The 23,175-nt window shown below is 36.1% G+C and overlaps 2 protein-coding genes across 3 annotated transcripts; both read left to right on the forward strand.

Moving 5' to 3' along the window:
• The first annotated feature begins 2,146 nt into the window (after positions 1–2,146).
• On the forward strand, positions 2,147–5,822 carry LOC116174144 (presequence protease, mitochondrial). Of its 2 annotated transcripts, XM_031491970.1 has the most exons (5): positions 2,147–2,234; positions 2,288–2,339; positions 2,395–2,533; positions 2,584–4,919; positions 4,963–5,822. In XM_031491970.1, the coding sequence occupies exons 4-5, from the start codon at positions 2,584–2,586 to the stop codon at positions 5,690–5,692; spliced, it is 3,066 nt and encodes a 1,021-aa protein (XP_031347830.1). In that variant the 5' UTR covers positions 2,147–2,234; positions 2,288–2,339; positions 2,395–2,533; the 3' UTR covers positions 5,693–5,822. The 2 variants fall into 2 exon arrangements, with proteins under 2 accessions (XP_031347830.1, XP_031347837.1); XM_031491977.1 differs by having other exon boundaries at positions 2,167–2,339.
• A 6,170-nt stretch (positions 5,823–11,992) lies between these two features.
• LOC116166064 (protein RRNAD1-like) lies at positions 11,993–18,334 on the forward strand. Its single transcript, XM_031480896.1, has 4 exons — positions 11,993–12,190; positions 12,236–12,454; positions 12,503–13,061; positions 17,970–18,334. Exons 1-4 carry the CDS (start codon positions 11,993–11,995, stop codon positions 18,332–18,334), a joined length of 1,341 nt encoding a protein of 446 aa, XP_031336756.1.
• The last annotated feature ends 4,841 nt before the right edge of the window (positions 18,335–23,175 follow it).

Below are 23,175 nucleotides of genomic sequence, written 5' to 3' on the forward strand. Positions count from 1 at the left end.
AATAAATTTACAATATCTAAAATAAATTGTAGTACCTCAAAAAATAAATAACTATGCTATACCTTTTCAGAAAGAGCAGTTCTCTTACATACAGGTAGCCTTAAAGAAGGTCCTTCCTCCAACGGCGGCCTCCCCCCTCATTGTAAGCCCTTGATCCTGTTTCAATTTAATTTTTGAACTCCAAATTGACATCGCGGAGGGTTGTAAAGCTACTAAGCGATGGGAAAAGACAAGCATTTACAGAGTAACTGCTTCCTTGGGGGCATACGGCGGCTTTTAGGTTCAGTCATGATTGAATCTGTGCCACAATGGTCTAGTGGCTGGGACACCTGGCTTGCATCTGGGATGATCGGGTTCGATTCTTGTGTACAGAGAACATTTTTTTATAAAAATGCGTTGCCAATTTAGCGGAGTTGGATAAGTAGGTTCAAAATTGTCTTCTCAAATTTTTTAAAGCAAATTTAGACAAAATAAATTTTACACAAAACGCATGCCCACGAGGAAGCAGTTACCTCTGTAAGCGCCCTTGGAAACCGATGTACTTTGTGTATTTTTCTGATTTGTGACGTATCCTCGTCGTCCTGCGTAATATGCGTAGGTACTTATTTAGACAAGGCACGTTTTCTGTTACTTGCTGTGTTTCGCGTCGCCTATATTCAACGCCTTCCTTCGGTCTTTTTTCCTCTTGTATCAGATTTCATTAAATACCCTTCACTCTCTCCGCCGCCCCACCTACTTCCACCCTATTTCTTTACATTTCGTACAGGTCTTCTTTTAGTCTCCTTATTCAAGCTCATATCTTCAACACGCTTTCTTTACGCATTTTTTATGTTTTTTTTTGCGTCTCCTTGAAAGGTTTCACACGCTTCCTTTACATCACCGTCATGCATTCTTATACCGCTTCCTTCACACATTGTTCATCTCTCTTTTCTTTTGTGTGAAATGCCTTGCCGCCTCTTTCTCATCACTTTACGCTGTTTAGCGCATTTTCCAAAATGAATCTTCTTTCAAGAGCTTCTTATGCCGTTTCTAAAGTTTTCTAGTTAGGACATAAACACGTTCTATATGTTTTATGGTGCCGCCTAGCTCCGTAAATGTCATCGACCAACACCTCGAGGGCTCTAAAGGGCCTTAGTAAACTAAAGTTCTTAAAACTGTAGTTTTTTTATACTTAGGTAAGTACTTTGGAAAATGCCCAAGTACTTTCAATCGGTTTCTGATACTATGCTCGCTTAACTCTGAAAACGGCTTAAAAAAGGTCATTTAAACTGCAAAGCGCGGGATGGACTGGAGTGGGATGCTTTTTAAAGCGTTTTCTATAGAATTCAAAGAGTGCACGGTAATGAAAAGTCTTCAGGGCGCTTTGCAAAACTTCTATCACAGCATCTGTGGTTCTAGATGGTTTTTTAGGCCATTTACAGAGCTCTCTCTCTTGAGATTGCTATCGCGCCGTACCTAAGACTGTACATGGTGTTCCTAAATATCATGTAAACATGGAAGATTTCAACATTTTTTAGGTTTTTCCTTTATATCTCCTGCAGTTTTTTTAGATAGTTTCCTAAAATTTTAAATATGTGTCCCTGAAGGGCTTACGTATTGGTCATGTCAATGGGAGTGAGAATCTCCACGGTTTTATTTTTTCAGGGGCCCTGTCCAATTTCTACCCTTACATTTTTTTTGGGTGCGCCACTGCTAAATTATAAAATATGAATTTGATTTTTTGATTTGTTTGGAAACTTTTTGGTCTCTTGTAATTTTTTGGTATTTGAGAGCGTTATCGAGAAAAAATTCAGATTTAGGTAGTTGGCTAAATGAAAGTAAAATTTTTAAAATTATCCACTAGGCTCTGTCTTTTATTTGGATAGTCTCTTGTTTTTGTTAGTATTGCAGTTTGAATTTGAAATTGTGTTTGCATATGTTTATAAATTAACAGTTTAATATTGCAACGTTTACGGTGAAATTATAATACCCTGTATGTACATCCGTAACAAAAGCGTTTGTCGGCCAAAGTTTATATGAACTTTTTTATAAAATAAGCCAAAGAATTAGCCCCTTCCGTATTTACATCATGTTTAGGAAGTCGGGAGGACACCTTGTATAAGTCCCCTTTCAGAACCCGTCCATTTTTAGGGATATTTCGCCACGACATAGTGAGTTGGTAGTGGAGGGAATTTAAATTAAAATAAACAATTTTAAAGTTCTAAACAAATTGCTCTTAAAAAGTGTTATATTCAGTAAGTAAACACTAAATTTATTGTTTATTTGTGTAATTAGGTATAATTAACAGACTCGCTGCGCTTTAATAAGGCACATCGTACAAGAACTTCCTTGCGTATTCGGTGAGTGATTTTAATTGTATTTATGTAATTATAACTTGTTTAATGGATTTTGTAGTTTGTTTATAATAATTGCACAATTTGCAATTCATTTTCGCAATGATAAACGTCGGATTGTCTTCGGTTAACAGTTGTGATTAAAGTGAGGTTAGGTGTGGTACACATTTTAAATTCGTTGTTATTAAGTGCCAAGGGAGGTAAGTGGTGGTTAATTTAATGTTTTTCTTTTTAATATTTCCATTTGTAGATGTGGAGAATACGCCATTGCAATCAGCTAGTTAGGAAATCAAGAAATTACAAGTGCAAGTCACAAGCTGCCACAGTTCAGAAAAGTCTTGAAAATAATGCTTCCGATATTGAAGCCTTCCACCCTGGTGCTAACATTCACGGTTTTGTTGTGGAGGACCTTCAAAAAATCAACGTTTTTAATATTACAGCGTTACATTTAGTGCATACACAAACGAAAGCAAAGTACATCCACTTGTACAGGGATGACAATAACAATGTCTTTTCGATTAATTTCCGCACAACCCCCATGGACAGTACAGGTTTGCCTCACATCTTGGAGCACTTGGTGCTCTGTGGATCGGAACTATACCCCGTACGCGATCCCTTCTTCAAAATGTTGAATCGATCACTGGCCACTTTTATGAACGCCATGACCGGATCCGACTACACCATTTATCCGTTTAGCACACAGAATTTCACAGATTTCCAAAATCTGCAAAAAATTTACCTTGATGCCGTTTTCCGCCCCAAACTGAATAACTTGGATTTCATGCAGGAGGGGTGGCGATTAGAATACTCGGATCCGAAGGATCCCAATTCGAATTTAATAATTAAAGGTGTTGTGTATAACGAGATGAAAGGCGTTTACTCGGAGAACGAAAATATTTTCGTTCAGAAATTACAAAATTTGATTTTACCCGATCATACTTACGGTGTTATTTCTGGTGGTGATCCTTTAGTTATTCCCAGTCTGACTTGGGACGATTTGAAACGGTTTCATCAGAAATGTTACCATCCCAGTAATGCCAGATTTTACTCTTATGGCAATTTTCCGTTAAGTCCGTCTTTGGAGTACATAAATAGTGAGTATTTGTCGAAGTACCAATATAGTGAACCCTCGGACACGATTGTACCGTCGCAGAGTCGCTGGTCGAAGCCTAAGAAGCAGCATTTCCTAGGTCGGTTCGAGAATATGCGGGAACCTTTTGAAAAACAAAATATTTGTTGTGTGTCTTTGCTGATGACCGATGTTCTCGATGTTTATCAGACTTTTTTGCTGCAATTTATCACCGAGTTGTTGGTGAAGGGGCCAAATTCGCCCCTGTATAAAGCATTGATCGACAGTAATTTTTCGGGAGGCTTCACCACATGTACTGGCTTTGATACGCAACAGCGTGACACCGTGTTTACAGTAGGGTTGCAGGGCCTGGAGAAGGGAGACATTGACAAGGTCGTAACTCTCTTTGATCAAACAATTGGGGAGGTTATTGCCAACGGGTTTGAAGAAAAACACATCGAGTCTGTGTTGCATTCTTACGAGTTGAGCATTAAGCATCAGACTGAGAATTTCGGGTTGTCTTTGTTGTTCGGGCTCACACCGATTTTAAACCATGATGGTAGTTATTTTGACGTGTTAAAAGTTGATGAGTCAATGAACCGTCTTAAGACGCATTTAGCCGATGACAAAGAGTACCTACAGAAAGCTGTGAAGACGTATTTCGCCAGCAATACCCATCGGTTGTCTCTTTCTATGGGCCCTGACAAGAATTACGAGCTGGAGCAGCAGATTTTGGAAAAGAAGTTAATTGAGGATAAAACCAAGAACTTAAGTGGCAAGGATAAGGAGCTGATCTACACCAAAGGATTGGAACTTCTCAAAGAGCAGAGCGAAAAGCAGAACACTGACTTACTACCAAGCTTGGAAATGAAGCACATTAATAGCGAACTCGAACATATCCCCACCTTAAAGATGAAAATTGGAAATATGCCCACCACCATTTACTCGGCAAACACCAATGGTGTAACTTATTTTAAAGGTATACTAAGCACCAACGACTTATCATCCGAACAGCAAATGCTGCTGCCGTTATTGTGCTACATACTTCCCAAAATGGGTACTAAAACAATGGACTATCGAGAGTTTGACAGTCTAATGAGGCGCAAAACCGGTGGCCTACACTTAAGTCCCCACATTGGAGATAGCCTATTTCTTCTGCACTCCTATGAGCCAGGAGTTTTGTTAACCAGCTACTGTTTAGATGAAAATGTGGAAAGCATGTGGTACTTGTGGAACCAACTGTTTTCCATGCTAGACTTGAAAAATATGGATCGCTTCAAAACCCTCGTGCAACTCTACATGTCCAACCTAACGCAAGGGCTCGCCGACTCCGGCCACATTTACTCCATGCAAGTCTCCGCCGGATTAGTTTCTGGAGCCGCTCAGCAAAAGGAGCTTCTAAGCGGCCTCCACCACATTACTTACATGAAAGGTCTAGTAAAAGCTGAGAACTACGAGCACCTCTTACTAGACCTCAACAACTTAGCAAAACTAATCTTTGACAAAAACAAGATGAGGTAAGTAACTCAGGTGAAAACATCCATAAGTAGTACCTTTCAGGTGCTCATTAAACATCTCGGAGAAGAACAGATCGACTATTGTTCCAACCTACGAGACGTTCATCAACAGCTTGCCCGGCAACACCTTCGGAAAACCGAACGAGAACACTTTCCACACAAACCAACCTTCACCTTTGAAAACCGTGAGATGTCAGCATCACGTCTTGAATATACCCGTATACTACTGCAGCAAGGCGGTACTCACCGTCCCGTACACCAACCCAGAATTCGCCAGTCTTCGCGTTCTCGCCCGCCTTCTCTCTTCGAAATACCTGCATCCCGAACTCAGAGAGAAGCAGGGCGCCTACGGAGGCGGTGCCCGTCTTTCCACGAGCGGTGTATTCTCATTTTTCAGCTATCGCGATCCGCACTGCTACCAAACTTTAGAAGTGTTCGATCAGTGCGGGCATTGGTTGGAGAGGGAAATTGGAAATATATCGGATCAGGACGTGCTCGAGGCCAAATTGGGCGTGTTTCAAGCGGTGGACGCGCCCGTGCCTCCCAGTGAAAAAGGCGCGAATGAGTTTCTTAGGGGGATAAGTCCGGATATTTTGCAGCATCATCGAGCTGAAATTATGACCGTGGATGTTTCCGGTTTGAGAAAGGTGTCTGAAAAGTATTTTAGCGGCGATAAGGTTATTGCAAGCAAGGCAGTTTTGGGGCCTAAGACAGAAAGTGCAGATGCAACCAATCGGGAAGGAGAGTCATGGACAATTCTCCAAAGTGAATAGAAAATTTAATAAAATTTTATACTTGTTGAAGGAATCTAAATAACATTGTTGTAATAAAGACGGTGAAATAATAAATTATAATTATATAAAAAGCGAAAAAAATTGATTCGGCTTCAAAGAAGTACCAATATATTGATAGTCTCTTTTTTGTTCTATCTCATCATATCCCTAGCCGTTGTTTATTTCATACAAATTTCTCCAAAAATGGGGTATTTTACGCTTGTGTCCTCAGTGTTGGAATTTAAACTATATTTGCCGTAATACGATTTTTGGCATTTACGTACCATAAAAAATTTCTATTAAAATACTACACAGATAGTAGAACTTGACCAAGCGCATGCGCGGGGAGATTTTTGGCGTGCCCATTCTGTTTGTTTTCATCATTAGGGAAACCTACCATAAAAAATCGATCCAATTACTCCACAAATAAGAAAGCGGTTTATTGCGCATGTGTGCATTATCTCATTTTGTTTCATGCTATATATAAGCTGTATTCTTTTTACCACTTTTAAGTGAGCGTCTCAGCTTATCTCAGTTACTAATTGAGAAAAGTTATTCTTTTTAGCTGTCAACAACTGAGACGAACTAAGACATTTTACCTCCCCCTTTACCCCAACTGAGCTTGCTGTTAGGTAGAGTTTTAAATTGAGCCGGATTGGAATTTTAAGTTTGAGGTTATAATTGTGTAAAAATGTCAACAATAAACTTTAGTACCCATTCATTCAATGCAGTGTAAATTATTTTCAGTTAGTTGTGATGTGACTATTAACATTTAAAAAGGACAAAGAATTAATTATCACTCATCAACAAACATTTTAAGGTTATGTTTTCTTGCTTGTACCAAAAAAGATATTCTTTTTAGCGAGCGATTGACTCAGATAAATTCAGCTCAGTTTGTCTTAGTTAAGTTAGTCGATTTCCTCACTTTAATGTAAAAAGAATACACCTATAGCATACGACGGCTCGGTTTAATGTCAATTTCGGTATGAATGCAAAATAAATGCACGGAAAAACTCAAAAATACGGTAACTTGCGAAAGTGCAAAAGGCATAAAGATAAACTTACTAGGTATTTGGTTAAAAGCAAAAAGATCCCCTCTAAACAACGGATTTAACTTATAAAATTTTGCTATTTCATGGAGGGATCGACGGTTTTCCAGCCGATACAGCGTTTTCGGTTAGCTACAGCCACAAATTAAAACTTCCTTAATTAATTGCGCGACCTGTTGACGTCCTAAAAATTTGTAATTGGTCTTAAAATTCCAATTAATTAATTGGGCTTATTTAGCACTTAGGTACTTAATCGGCCGGATTGAAATGTCTAAAATCGGTAGTCCAATTAACACCTATTCTTAATTGGAATTTCTCAGCTCGGCATAAAGGTTTCTGATCAACCTGATAACGCCGTAAACCTGCACGGCTTTGCAATTTTAATGCTTGTTTTAAATTAACGTAGGAAACAGAAACCTGCTAAAAATGGTTAACGTGGCCTTGCAGATAAACAAGGGTATCAAAATTGGCACACTATGTATAGACTACTTTTATTTGTTATGTAGTATACGATGACGTTTCCTGTGATTATCGAAATTCATGTGTGCCATTTGGTATCTAATGGATGAAGTATTATATGGAAAGCAAAGTGCATGTGTATCTTTTGTTTTGGGTCGCATTTTCGAAATAGCTAATTTTCACGGAGACTTACATGAGGAATCTCACCATTTTAGATGGGAAATACACACAAACTTGCAATCTGTAACTAATTGATTTGATCTAAATAAACGTGTATAGTATGTTTCTAAAGGTTTAAAGGCTTTGAGTTATAAAACAAAGTTTATAAGCAGCGCTAGGTACTGCATAATGTGACAAAATGTTATGTAACATAATATGCGGCGTACCTAGCATTGTACAGGGTGGTTGAAATTCATGGCTCACCATTGATTATGATGGTGAAATGAGGGCAAAGTTGCCCCTTTTTGTGACTAAAAAACACATTTTCTTTGAAAAACTGGGTACCTATGTCAAATTTCGTGTTATAATTTGACGATTTTTTAAGTTTTTTTCTGCAGGAGATATAATAGTTATTTATGCATCAAGGGCATTAAGGCGATATTTATGCCGAGGGCGACAGAGCCCGAGGGATTGTAAGTCGCCCGAGGGTTACATATTGAGTAATGCGTGAGGTGCTTACAACATTTTATTTTTCATCATTCCAAAGAATGCATTTCCAATATACAAATGTCATGATTATTGTTTGCCCAACATTAAAGTGCTCCATACGAATCAAGTTGCATCTTTTTTATGACATAATATAACTCCGTCAATCAATTTGACAGGCCGTTTGAGGGCATAATGAGATGACAATCCATTATGCCCTCTCATTATGCTCTTGGGCGTAATAGACTGCTTCATATATCACATATGACAGATATAATTGACATATAATAGGCAAATGAAAAATAAAAAACTTAAAAAACAACATCAACGCCATGTTGATCGGTAACCAACCTATCATTTTAAGAACTTTTATTCATACAATAAGTCAAAGAATTAGCCCCTTCCGTAAATTCTGTACATCATATTTAGTAACACCCTTTATACAACTTTATTTATGTAATCCATGTCGTTAGGAACAGGGTAACAATCTGCAGGGTAATGCCAGGATAGTTTCTTTTGCTTTCCCTTTCAAATGATGAAAGTTTTAGGTGCCTATTTTTTACATTGGTGTTTTGCTTTCTTTCTGAAAATCGCGGAATCTATTTTTTAAGTATATGCATAATAGATAGAAATAATATCTTTATGTACCGACGTAAGACGTGGTGCTGATCGTTTTTCTACTCTTATTACTAGTATTTCCATCTAGTGTCATAATGAGCGATTAGCTCATTAAGGGGTGGTTCTGTAATTGTAGAACTGCCCCTAACTAAAATGGAATATAAAAGTAATTAGGTACTTGCTATTATCCTACGCATTGTTGCCCCGTTCCTAATCACAGTGATTAGTTATTGTAGCCTGCTTTTATTACCAAAATCCAATCATTAGGTCCCCTTACGTAATAAAAATGGGTAGGTATGCGGGTGTAGGAGAACAGCATCTTACGTAGGTATACGAAATAGAAGTTCTAACGAATTCTACAATTTTTTCTCTCCAGATCCAGTGACCAACTATTAAATTTAATCTTACGCCCTAAGCGGGTATACAAAGCGTAGGTATGCAGTTATGCTGTACATATCGGGTGAATCTCGGGGATAGGATAGAGAGTTTTTCAAATTGTGCATTTTAACGCTGAATAATTTGTTAAATAGAAATTTCAACAATTCTTGTTACTTCCTGAGATATGCGTAAAAAGACAAAAAAGCAGTTTTTTTTTTAAATTTTACGGTTTTATTATTGATTATTTGGGAAAATCATTATTGATGGCATTCTTTCTATACTCTGACTTGATTTTTGCGACGTTTCGGTTTTTGGATACCAACATCAATTTTAACGAACGGTGTATCTCTCACACGAATTTGGAACACCATGTATAATATACTATTGGCTTCGTTATTTTCATATTGAGAAATTTCGTCGAGCTCAGATTTTTTCACAGGAGTAGAAATTTTGTACTAATTTTTGATTAATCATAAAATGCGTACCCAAGCAACCTTGGAAAGCCGCAAATCTATGTTAGGTTCTTGAGCAAAAAAGAAGATCGATCATTATGGGACCTTTCAGTATTAAATTTTAGACTGACATAGGAACTACATAGTGACCTTTAAAATGAATGAGATTCTTTGAATCTTGGTTTTGAGAGTTTTGAGGAATTTCGCAAAACTTGTTGAAGGTAATACAGGAAGTACATATATGGTGACCTTAAACTGTTTAAACCGTTTTCGAGATATTCGCTTTTAAAGTTTTGACATAATGGATATATTTCTGCCAGGCGTCTCAATCTCCCTTTGTCCCTCGTACAATCCGCTCTTGAGATACATGGAATACCATGAAAGATAAAATCCATTTCTACCCTCCCCCGTCAACCTCCGATTTAGAAAAGAAGTCGCGCAGAAATATAGTTTGTACCTATTCATGTCGAAGAGACCTTTGGTTAGAATACCATGAAGGGTAGAACACGTGTTCACCCCCCTCCCTCTCTCATTTTCAATAGTTTTACCTGGTACCACTAAAGCCATGCGTATGCAAAATCTGAGACCAATTGGTTGTCGCATCTAAAAGTTATGCACGTTTTACAAACAGCATCTCAAGAATTAATTCATGGGGAGGGGTCCCCCTTAAGACAAGAAAACGCAAAAAAATAGCAAATGTTTAACAAATTTATTAACAACAACCACGAATGGGCCTGAAAACATTTTTTTTAAATTTAAAATACTTAAGTTTAGAGGGTCCGCTTTAGGAACAAAAAAAATGGTTAACTACATTGTCGTCATGTAGACGATATTATGACTTCAGCACCTTGAATGGGGTTGGACCGCTCTGTATGTGAAATAATTTCAATTTTTAAGTTTGTGGTTATTCGTAAATACCGACCAGTGTCATCGTTTCGTTTGAATTTGTATTTCAGTATTTGTTTTTCTTTTTAGAAATTTGTGTAGATGCGTATATAATTTTGTTTTAATTTTTTTGCTTTTGTAAGTTGTGTAATTTTGTCGTTTGCGATAAGAAGTTTTATTGTTGGGGGAATGTTATTTATTTCCAACGAAAAAAATGCGCTGTAAACATTGATATACGTGTTAACCACGGAAGCTTATCTGTTTTAGAGCGTTTGTAAGAATTAAAAAAATGTGCTGTTGTTTACGTTTTGCCCGTCCGTCCCTCCATCTGTCCGCCCGTCCGGGTCCACTTCTGCGGTTTTGAACTACTTTTAGGGGAATTGTCCTGGAATTTTTTGCAATTCGTAACCCAAGGACCTCTAAAATCTCCCTTTTTAAACCACCTCCTGTTCGCCCAGACAAACTGTATGGGCGAACAGGAGGTGGTTTAAAAAGGGAGATTTTAGAGGTCCTTGGGATACGAAGAGTCAAAAGGTAGCCTGTAACCACTAGGACCGTTACAAATTGGCGCCCGAGCAGGGACTGTGGTACTTAGGATCAGGGCAAAGACCTAAGATGGTTTCTACTTTTATAGTGTTTGGAAAGATTTGGGAATGTAATGGTGAAGGTAATGGTACTGGTGGGAATGTCAACAAACATGACGTCTCCGAAACTACCGCCCTCTCCTGATAGAAATTTAGATTAATTCCAGATTCCTACAGGAGTCAAATTTAGAATTATTTCTTATTAAATTTCACATCTTTACAAAACACGCATTAAGCACGATCTCTTCATTTAATAATAATAGTACATTTCATGCATTGTAATACAAAATTACATTTAATAGTACAGATAGAGAAGTACAGTATTATTGCCTGAGCACCAAGATTACACCGAGGGGTGTAAGGTGCGAAGGCAATAATAGACTTCTCTACCGTGGTATATATACTATTTTTTTCACTTGAAATCCTCTAAATTAACATATTATATTGATAAGAAAGTGAACGGTTGGACAGAATTTTTTGTTTATTAATTTAACATGTCAATCAAGTGCGTAGAAGTACAAGTCAAACAGGCCGTATTTTGTTCTGATATTTTCAAAGAGTAATTTCGTTCGAATTTTTTCAAAATGTGATTAATTTTAGGTATGTAATTTCTCTGGAAATGGCGGATGGTGGCAATTATTCATTTTAGAGAACTTGTCCAAACGTTTATTGTGCGAAATTTCGGGTTGTGTTTTCTAAACTGACAGCGTGACAGTTCTCATTATTGACTACTAGTTAATAATGTCCACATTATTAACCACTTTGAACAAATGCCGAGAAAGCCTACTTTACAAGTGGAAAAAAGGTTAATAATGTCATCAGACGCTAGTAGTGAAAAAAATCTTTTACCGTCTTTTGCATCAAAGATGGACTTCCGACTGCCTCAGAAGGAAGTTTTTTGCCGCCTGTACCGAAAAAATTAAGCGAACCGTTGCTGAAATCCATGATAATACATTGGATTTTAATCGACGCTTAAGCTGAAATTTAATTTGTTGCTAGCGAATTTTTCGCTTAACAAGAATTCGATTCTACGATCTCTATGTGCTTGTGATTTTTGTGCATATTGTTTGTTGAAAACGTGTGATTATTGATTTATGTATTTGTTTCAGATATATTCCCGGAACGGTAAGTGTCATTAATTTTACAATACTAACTTTTGGATAGAAGTGTTTGTAATTCATTTCAGTTTTGCTCTCGAACTGATGAATTCTGGACACCTTCTGCCACATAATGTCTTTTCATAAAGATGCGAATGAGTATTTTCGAGAAGTGTTGACCTTCTTACGAGAAGAAGACTGGCTGTTCAATTATCCAAACACGCACATTTTTGTAAATAGAATCTTGGACAATTTTAAAACTGACTGGATCAGACCTTTGCGATGTATCACTAATAAGGAATTAAACGATATACCAGAAGGTTTTGTAAATGTAAGCTATTTTCCTTTTGGTTTCCTCTAGTAGAGAATTTTTTAGAGCAACTGGCCCACGGATTTCAAAGAGCTATTGGTTAAGATCGCTGCCTTAAAGCAAGAAATTCAGCATTACAACTGTAGCCAGCAACCTGTGGTTTTACAACCCCAAGTTCGTTTATCGGCGAAAAAGGCGCACGAAATTAGTACGTTACCATTGGTGATTCATGACATGTGTAGCAAGCACAACGTTACTGTTTTGGTGGACGTTGGGGCTGGAATAGTAAATCTTGTTTGAACTGGTACCAGTTGGCTAAGTGCTTCATTTTAGGGATACCTCTCTCTTATTTTACACGAGAATTACAATTATAAAGTGCTAGCAATTGAGGGGAGTGGTGAAAAGGTCGAGCTGGCGCTCAAGTATCAAGCCAAATTTTACCCATCAACCAAAGGTGATGTTAAATTTGTACATCATTTTATCACCGAAAACTCTGCCACCACAATTGAGAACCTTTTGAGTGAGCGTAATTGGAAGCAAAACGTCGGCATTGTCGGACTGCACACTTGTGCCGATTTGAGCGTAACCGTTTTGGAAATTTTCCAGAAATTAAGCTACGCGAAGGTAATGGTGGTCATGCCTTGCTGTTACCATAGAATGGAAGAGAGAACCCTTACACCTGAACAAGAACAATTTAAGCGATTTCCCGTTAGCGAAACGCTGAGAAGTGTTTATGGCAGTCTCAACGGGGAATCTTTCCTCAGGAGACCGTTTTTACGACTTGCATGTCAACAAACTGGAAATGCTTGGAAACATATGAGCGAGGAGATGCACGCTTTGCACTCAAAGAATTGTGCGTTTAGAGCAATTTTAGAAGAAGTCGCACGCGAAGGTAGGTCAAACTTCTAACATTTTATGGGTCGAGATTATTTTCTGTGCGTTACGAAATTTATTAGTTGTAATTTTAAGAATAGCGCAATCCCCATCTGATTAAATTTGGAGATAAAGTTTGGATGTGACACTTATAACTCAGTTAGTGTTCTCGGCGTGGGAGCGAATTATTTCGCTTCATGATTAGACATTTGGTTTGAGTGCACTTCCCTTATTTATCTTTGCCGAAGTCCACAAGCTCTAAAATGTGCGCTATCATTGTTCAGGTTTTCATCGAGACCCCATTATTCGTCACAGAAACGAGACAATTTAATTGCATTCATTTTCACAAACAATTTGTTAATCATGCACACGGCTTACCAAAATTACACAAGACTCTTTATTTACTAGGTTCGTAAACACACGTGACAAAATTGAAAAACTCTTTCCCGAATATTAACTAAATTAAATCTTACCGAAAGAAGTTTGTATCACTCACTTTAAGTCACTATTAAAACACTTGTCTTATCGTATAAACAAAAATTTGTGATTTTCGTTCCTTTGACGGATATATACAGTGTGTCCCAGATCGCGTGGAGTTGCATGGGTAACTCTAACACTCTGTAAAACACTGCCTTTAAATCCATGAAGAACGCTATCACCCTGCCACCTTTTTTTCCAATTCTTTTTCCACCAATCTCTGTAGTACATCTAATCAGAGATTCCTGTAGCCCGTTTGTTAGAAGTTTTTAAAAATACAAACTTGAAATTTGGTTTACAGGCAGAATTGACTATTGCGAATTGAAATAAAATTTTAAGATGGCGATGCTTCCGTAAACACTTGAATTGGAGTGGCGCCATCTTGAAGTTTTTAAATAGACACATAGTTTCTAGTTTTTTTCTAAATGCGTCATTTGATTCTGAGTTCAACGCAATTAATTTTATTTGTGTACGTTGTCATAGTTTTCTCAAAACATTTATGCAGGGGTCGATTCAAAAATTAAACCGTTCAAGATAAGTGAGCGCTTTTTTATAATCGAATCGTCTAAATACTTTTTTGAGTGGCGACTGAGAACCTTGAGGAAGTTTCCAGGACTGCTGCGATTTTTCAAAATTAGCAACCAAACAAAAACACAAAACTACCAGAAATGAATGTAGATTTGAATTTTAGGGCCACTTTTATTAGCATATTGTATGTATCCGGTAGTTTTTGAGTTATTAGCATTTTTTGAAAGAAATATGCTTATCTTTTCATTAGGTGTAGTAGGCTTTGTAAGCAATCGTTTCATTTGAAATGCCATTCGAATCAAATGCCAGACTGAAGTTTTTGGCTTGTTTTGGAACCTTAAGAATCTTAGAAATCGTAAATGATCTTAAGCTTTTAAATAGTTCCAGGAGTCCTAAGAACGTTAAGAATTGTTGCAAAAATCTTCAGGAGTCTAAGAAGCTTAAGAATCCTAAGAGTCAAGGATCCCCAAAAAAGAATTCTAAAAAGTTGAGAATTTTAGCAAAATTCAAATAATCAAGAAATTCAGGAATCATAGAACTCTTAAGTTTATTAGTATCACGGGAATCTTAAGAATTCTAAGAATCCTAATGATTCTAAAGATCAGAGCTATATAATCAATCTTAAGAGTTGTAATGGTCCTAATAATTTTAAGAATCTTGATTTTTAAGGTTTTTTACATTTTTAAAATCCTTAAAATTCCAAGTATTACAGGGTTTCTTAGGATTATTAGAATTTTGTGAAGATTCTTAGGATTTTTAGAATTCTTACGGCTCTTAAGATGTTTGAAACCCTTAGTACCCTTAAGACTTACGATTCTTAAGCTTTTTAAGGTCCCCAAGATGTTTGCAACAATTGTTAGGTTTCTTAGCATTCCTGGAATTAAGATCATTCGGATTTTTAAGATTCTTAAGATTCCAATTTATCGAATTAGATGGATTCTACGGATTGTGGGGGTGCCTAAAACTGTTGGGACTTCATATTTTTCAAGTAAATTATATCTTACCGAAACAAGTTTTCTATCACTCACTTTAAGTCACACTATTAAAACACTTGTCTTGTCGTATAAACAAAATGTGTTTTTATATATATGTGATTTCCGTTCCTTTGACGGAGATATACAGTGTGTTCCAGATCGCGTGGGATTGCATGGGTAACTCTAACACTCTGTAAAACGCTGCCTTTAAATCAATGAAGAACGCTACCACCCTGCCACCTTTTTTTTCCAATTCTTTTTCCACCAATCTGCACTTCTCTTATATACTGCATTATTTGTTCCCCAAATTCATACGATTTTCAAGATTCTTAAAATTATTGAGATCATTACAACTCTTAAGATTAATTATATAGCTCTGATCTTTAGAATTATTAGGATTTTTAAGGTTCTTAGAATTCTTAAGATTCCTATGATTCTAATAAGTGTAGGATTTTTATGATTCCTGGAACTTTAAATTTTTAAAATTTCTTAAAATCCTTAAAAGTCCAGGGTTTCTTAGGATTATGGGATTTGTGAAGATTTTTAGAATTCTTACGACTCTTAAGATGTTTGAGACCCTCAGTACCCCTAAGACTCTTACGATTCGTTAGCTTCCTAGGGTCCTCAATATTTTTGCAACAATTCTTAGCACTCCTGAAATTAAGAACATTCGGATTTCTAAGATTCCTAATGTTCCAATTCTTCGAATTAGATAGATCCTCCGAATTATGGGGGTGCCTAAAACTGTTCGGACTTATTCATATTTTCCAAGTACTTCAAACCCTTTTGATTCCTTATACGCCGCAGATGCCTGGGATTCCCCAAATTCCAATAATTCCAAGTAGTCCCTTGCATTCTCCACTCCTTGGTGTTCTTCGTATTCTTATACAGGGTCATTCTTGACGAGCGTCAGTTAGAAAGATATGGAAAACCTTAGAAAATGAAGATAAACTGATGTTCTTTAAGGGTTTTGGCACATGATGAATTGAACTAAAATATTTTCAAGATGGCGCCACTTCCGGAAATACCGGAAGTAGCCAAGATCGAATTTTCTTATGGTATGCGTAACACTCTAAGAAAGTGAGACTACGCCACTTTTTCAAAGCTCTCAACTTTTAAATATCCATAACTCCATTTTTTCAAATGGCACCCCCCATACCATAAGAAAATTCGATCTTTCTTTAATAAATCAGTGAAAACTGTGTTGCAATATCTCTCACCGTTTTCGAATAATAAATTTTTAAAATTACCCCTGCAAATTCAATTTTTGACATAAAAACTTAAATATCGGCGAAGCCCTTGGAGTAAAGGGTCAACTATGGGGTATCGTTGTACTGACGTAGAATCCGAAAATGTAGAAAAAATAGGGGGTCCCTATTTAAAATAACAAAGTTGATGGCTACTTCCGGTATTTCCGGAAGTGGCACCATCTTGAAAATATGTTAGTTCAATTCATCATGTGCCAAAACCCTTAAAGGACTTATCAGTTTAGTTTCATTTTCAAAGGTTTTCCATATCTTTCTAACTGACGCTCGTCAAGAATGACCCTGTATATTGTAGTCGAATCCTTAAAGTCTGAGGAATGTTTTGAGTGACCGCGGAAAGTCTTGCGAAAGTTTCCAGGGCTGTTGCGATTTTTCAAAATTAGCAATAAAAAATGTCAATATTCGCAATATTTTTAAAATTTTCCTGGAGAGCATGTGAGAAAGCGTCAAAAATGTGAGTAGAAAATCTCTTTTAAAAGCAAAAATTTTCTTTTAAATTTTGCGATAAGTTTTCCAGGAAATTTGTCCGATAGGTATTCTCGCACGATTAGGACGTTGTGCGCCGGTGCACCATACTGTTAAAACCAACAGTTTTCAAAACTCAATGCAGTATGCACTTTTTTTAAGGGTTATATAAACAAATAAAGTTGATGATCTCGTCGATACGTTGTATTGAAAACCTCTCAACGCTGTCTTGTTCTACTCAAAAAGTGACAATGGGAAAGTGTTATTTTTTTGTTTTTGTTCAAATAACACCACACAAAATTAAAAACGAAACCCGCAAATTTCGGTTTCTCTGGTATATCTTCGGAAGTAATCTGAATTTTCTGGTTTTCTGTAAAGCATGATAGTAACTCTTTAATTGCATATCTTTTTTTAATTTAACCATCGTCGTCTCTTCTATGGTTTCCTAGATCTCGATGATAGACATGCTTATCTTGGGCGCAGTATATACAGAGCGAGTCTCTAACTTGAAATAAATTCAGTAAATGATTTTTAATCTTCTAAAATGTTATTGGAAAACTCAGCACTTTTATGAAAATAATAAATCATTTTTTGAATCAAAATCAATTACCGAATGCTAATTCCAGAAAATTTCTTGAATAATCTGGATAAGGTGAGAATTAACTGTACTATTATCATTCTGTACGATCTCTAGTATCTATTCAATTCTTGACGTCGAATGACAACTTTATTCTCCTTAACAGTTTACTACACATAAAATACATGGAAAATAGAAAAACCTCTTAAAAGTGACTATGACTTTTTGTCATAAAATTTTAACGGAATGTTCTACTATTTCGGGGAATCTCCAAGGATTTCAAGGGATGACTGAGGATCTCAAGCGATTTAATTCACACACTGAGTTCAAAAATGGGTTCGCTGGTGGATTTTTAGATTTAGAAGCGCCGTTTGCATATGAACTTGTATTAGCTAATGTCATATGACATTCATGTTGCTTATGAAAACAGTAAAAGCACTTCATTGTTCCATTATAATTGACGATGACAACTTTAAGCACGACGTAGGGATAGTGGAATAATAATATGAGTTTCTTAACAACTTTATCCTTTTGCGGTTAATTAATGCCTAATTGCAAATGAACGTATACCTAATTAGTGCTTCATTAGAAGCCAAAATCCCAGCTTGCTTTATATTATCCTAATTTGACGTTTTTTTTAGGTAACTACACGGTGCGCCGTTTAAAGCGAAAGAGTGGAAAAGGTAATGATTCTAATTATACAATGGACGCTTACGTGAGTAACTTAAAAATCACGCACAAACTGGTAACTTCAGAAGGAACGGACGCTGAAATTGATAGTAATTTTACAGCTAAAATGTTGGAAAAGTGGGCCGAGTACAAGGAAAAGTGCTACTTAGTGGAAATTTTAACCGCATTACAGACGGCGATACAAAGCATATGTGAGAATATCGTCCTTCTGGATCGGGCTCAGTCCTTGAAGGAAAATGGTATTAACTGCGACGTTTATCAAATTACGAATGATCGTATTTCACCTCGATGTCATGCTCTGCTTGCCAACAAGTAGCATTTTTCATCATTCTTTCTACTAAGTATCTATTTGGCTTTAGCACTAATACCTGCACCCCGAGAGACATTTCGTTTGTAAATTTTATTATCAATAAATACTAAAACAGTTTGTATTAGTAAATCGTTTAGGGAAAATATCGAAGAAGCTCCTTTGAATTCTTTGCATGGAAATATTCAGTAGATCCTGTGTTGTTGCTCTAAGACTTAATCCGTGTTTTTCATTTTCTGATAATAAATATAAATGTATTGAGCGTTTTCAGGCATTCAGAGTTTCTTTGTGTCTACAAGTTATAAGTTAAATTACTTATTTTCTGTGTAATTTAAGAAAATGTTAGATTTGATCTGGAAAGGTTTTTTCTTTAAATTTGGAATGCTTAATTGATGTATTTAATCGTTTGCAATCGTGGATCTTGTATTAACAGAACATATTCGGTCACTACGCCACCTATAAAACACCTGTCCAGCTAGCTCAAAACAAAACAACTAATTATTCTGACATGAAAACTCGATCCGGGTCGCACAATGGATTCGAATAAACACAATGACAATGACAAAAACTGATTGAGAAACACACAAAAAAATTAAAACAAAATCCCTGAAAAAGAGAAAAGCTTACAAAGCTTGTTTGGAAATATTACCCCCCAGCAGGCGGTCGACAATTAAAATAAGAAACCAATCTTAAAATCATTTCCAGTTTTTTTCTTAATAATCCAAACAATCTGGTCGTACTAGGTTTGCGGTACTAGGCGCACTTAAACTGGCACAAAAACACTCGCTGACAGCGTCAGGAAACTTAACTTCACGCAGAATTGGATCTAAAACAAAACTGAGTTGATGAATAAGATGACAAATCGAGCAACATCTTTTAAACTTCTTACACCACTTTGGTTAATTTGCTTCTGCGCACTATTTCGATACTGACGAATTACGTTTTCATATAAACAGGCTGACTGCCCGTAAAAAATTCGTGTAATCAAATATAGCGCTCTTCAACCGTTGCCTCGTGTTCTCGTTGTCTCTACAATTATAAATTATAAACTCCTTTAAGAATTTTCAAATAAATTCGAAATTTCGAAAACTTTAAATGATTTTTTCTATCAAATCCAATTCTAATGGGTCCATAAATGGTAAAAATACATTCAATGCAAACAACTTCATATTTTCCCAGAGGTTGATATCTTTAAGAAAACACAGCTCCAATTTTCCTTCATAGTTTTCAGCTTCCACCAAATATAATTCACGATGATTTTTCTTAAGGATAGACAACCTTTAATTTTACATCACTGTACCTAGTAAATCCGGTTCTGAGAACTTTTGAGACTTTAACATTGCAAAAGTTGAATTTGGAAAAACCGCCCTAACTAAAATTGTTTTCGTTCCCTTTGAGGGAATTCAATTTTACGATCCATTGCAGTTTGTGGTATTGGTAAAACGTGGGTCCATATGGACAATTAGCCCACTTCTGAAAGTAATGATTATGCTAAATGTGGCACAAACCTCGTTCGTAGAAAGCTAATAATAAGGTGACATTCTCCCTAGACGCAATTCGCCGTTCAAATCAATCTATTGCCCCTTAAATGGAAATGGAAGCGTGCGGACTAGATAATGGATTCATTTCCCGAACCGATATCATGTAAAGTGCACAATTGTTGCTATCAATTTCAATTGTTGTGGTTCCGAAGGCACCTTTTACCGACAATGGTTATCGGCCGCCCCAATTGAAACTTTATGGCTTTTGCTAGTCAACGGAACACATACGCAACATTTGTTCATATTCCGAAAAATATAAACACAATTATACAGGTAAATTCTCCCGTGAAATGTAACAAGGGTCGCAAATTACTAAGACTGAATAGCTGTTAAGTCTCTAATTTTCCAAACGACAGGTTAGAGTTTCTTCTGTGAGTAAGTAGCTGTGTAATTACATTCGGGAGTTAAATGCACAATTATCAAGGCTTCATCATTTATGTTGAATGATAATTACAAAGTTCTTAATAAGTAATATGTATGTATCAAGGTTACAGAATAATCGGAGACGTTCAAAATAAAATTAGCTATTTTGAAAATACCGCCCAATAATCTGTTTCTTTCTTAATGCAGTTTAGCGGAAGGGAAAGATGTCATTTTTTCACTTATAATTGCACAAGAGGTTTGTATTTTACCGAGTAAATTTGGGTTGTTTAGGTAATGAAAATCTGTTACCTAGTAATTAGACGAGAAAAACTGTCAACTAATAAAAATGCGACACCGCAGGTGGAGCATTTTTAGGTTGACAGTTTTTCGAGTCCAATTGCTAAAAGGAAACAGATTTGAATTGCCACAACCCAAATTCTAAATACAAACCTCGAGTGTAATTCGGCAGGACAATTTAACGAACAAGAAATTTAATCAATTATTGACAGACGTCAAACTATCATATGGGAAAGGATAATGCTAATTGGTTCGAAAATGAATAAGTGAAAAAACCACTAGTGCATTTGTCGCTGGAAAAGTTGCAGGTAACTTTTGCCGCTGTCAAAGTGACAATTGCACTGCGGCTTATGCGATTTTTTATACATGAGTTGAATTGTCATTGTAAATTAATTTGTAACTAGTAAATTTAAAATTCTTCTAGCCGTTCGATTTTTTCTACATTTCTTATTTCGATGTTTCTAATTTGTCAGTGTCTTTAGGTTCTTTGAATTCTTCCGCTTCTGTTTAGTCCGGCTTCGGATTTTTTACTTCGGCCATCGTTTTTTCTGTAGTTTTCCGAATTTTTGGTTTCCAATTTACAGATTTTCCAAGTTTTTTAATATTTTTTTGATTTTTGTTTTTCGAACTCTTATTTAATATTGCCCCATTTATTGGATTATTTTGTTTATTTATATTGGCCCTCGATTCGATTAATCAAATTCGTCTGAACCTTAAGTTTCTTCTGGTTCATCAGACATCAGGTTTTGAAAATCTTGTTTCTTCAGATTCTTCCCAAACTTCAGTGTCGGATTCTTCCGATTTCTCAAGTTTTTTCGATTGTTCAGTTTTTTGGAACTCAGAGCCGTCATTAATTTCTTCAGTTTCTTCGAATTTTACATATTTATATAATTCTGTGGATCCTTTCCGATTTTTTGAATTATACCACATATTTAAATAGGTAGTATATTTAAATCTGTGATTATACCCATACTTCAGATAACCTCAAATTCTTAAGGTTTTTTTGGATTCTTTCTAAATTTTCGGTTCACTCAAATTCTTTGATTTCTTCAGATCCCTCAGATTGTTGAGATTTTTCAATTTATTTAAATTCTTTCAATTTTTCACATTTTTCTTGTACATTCGAATTCCTTTGTGTCTTCGAATTGTTCCGATTCTTCGTATTCATAAGATTGGCTGGATTCTTCGCTTTCATTGAAATTTTCCAATTTTTTTAATTATTTTTTTCTTCGTCTACATAAGGTTCCTCAAATTTCTAAGTTTTTCAAATTCTTCCGTTGCTTCAGATTCAGATTTCAATTCAAATTCTTTGAATTCTTCATGTGCTTTAGTTTCTCAGATTCTTGAAATTCTTCATTCTTCGAATTATTTCGATTCTTTAAATTATTATCCATTAGTTTATTAAAATTCTTAGGAATGTTGTGAACCTGTGTGAAGTTACTAATAATCTAAAATTCAACCGGCAATCGATTTTGCATATTTCTCGTGAAGTTAGCAATAACGACACATCAATAATTTTGCAAAAATATGCATATTAACGTGGAAATTCTTAAAGATTCGCCAGTTCTTCTAATTTTCCTTGGGTTCGGCATGTGCTTCGAATTTTTTCCGATTGTTTGGATTCTGCTTAATCCTTCAACGTTTCCCGTTTTCCTGATTTTAGTTTTTCGAATGTTTCGGATTCGTACTTTTTGTCCCATCTTATCGACTTTTTTATTTTCAGATTCTTCGGATGTATTAGATTCTATTGATTTATATGATTCTTTGAATTCGAATTTGTCTGAGATCTTAGTTTCAGTTCTTCGAATCTGCCGTTCTTTCGTATTATTCCCATTATTTAGTTTTAATAATAATTAAGACGAAGAATAATTGGCATGAGGCGTCAGAATGCGACGACCCCGTCCCCGTTTCGGTAACACGTATAAAATCAGAGTAATCATTTTGAGGAGGTAATGTTTCGGGAAAGTAGAATGAAGAAAGAAATACTTGATCCAATTTAGAGAAATAAAAAATAATAAATAAATAAATGGCCTTTACTTACAGCTTACATTGACTTTAAAAAGTGTTTGATCCTTGGTTATTAAAAAGAAAAATAATTTTTAACCAAGGAAGTAATTCCCAATGGGCAACAAAACGAAACAAAATGAAATAGTGGGAACAGATTACATTAATCCTAAGCGACGATGCAGAGGGAGGAGAATTGAAACGCATCGAATTGCGCCGAATGCGTAACAAGAAACAAATTTACGTAATTGTTGCAGATAAAACAATATTTACAAGTTGCCGGAAGTTGCCGTGGATAGCGAAAATGATTTAGCTGGGGAGTTAAGATATTTACTTCTATCCCTAAAGCAACAGGGACACCGGAAAGTGGAATCAGAATGAGAAAACGGGCGTTCTGACCCCAATTACCTTTCTATGCTTTGTACTTACTCGTCTTCAATCATATTTTTTAGGGAATGTAGGTCGACTTGGTTGCTCAGGATCTCTCCGCCAATTCTGTTTGGCTGAACACTCATTGATTGGATAATTCAATAAAAAATGACAATTCAGACGCATCACAACAAGTTGCAAAAAATTAAATTTGCAATTTATATCGAGATTGAGTACTAATGTAATTGTAACCAAATGGCGAAATTAGGCACTATT

The sequence above is a fragment of the Photinus pyralis genome, unplaced genomic scaffold (assembly GCF_008802855.1).
Source record: "Photinus pyralis isolate 1611_PpyrPB1 unplaced genomic scaffold, Ppyr1.3 Ppyr1.4_LG1, whole genome shotgun sequence".
Classification (NCBI taxonomy): domain Eukaryota; kingdom Metazoa; phylum Arthropoda; class Insecta; order Coleoptera; family Lampyridae; genus Photinus; species Photinus pyralis.

What these genes read in the sequence shown, in the direction of transcription:
- LOC116174144 (XM_031491970.1), top strand. Translation starts at nt 2,584, where the DNA reads ATGTGGAGAATACGCCATTGCAATCAGCTAGTTAGGAAATCAAGAAAT. An exon ending in TTTGACAAAAACAAGATGAG is followed by an intron (nt 4,920 to 4,962) that starts GTAAGTAACTCA and finishes AGTACCTTTCAG; the next exon opens with GTGCTCATTAAACATCTCGG.
- LOC116166064 (XM_031480896.1), top strand. Translation starts at nt 11,993, where the DNA reads ATGTCTTTTCATAAAGATGCGAATGAGTATTTTCGAGAAGTGTTGACC. An exon ending in TACCAGAAGGTTTTGTAAAT is followed by an intron (nt 12,191 to 12,235) that starts GTAAGCTATTTT and finishes AGAATTTTTTAG; the next exon opens with AGCAACTGGCCCACGGATTT. An exon ending in AGAAGAAGTCGCACGCGAAG is followed by an intron (nt 13,062 to 17,969) that starts GTAGGTCAAACT and finishes CGTTTTTTTTAG; the next exon opens with GTAACTACACGGTGCGCCGT.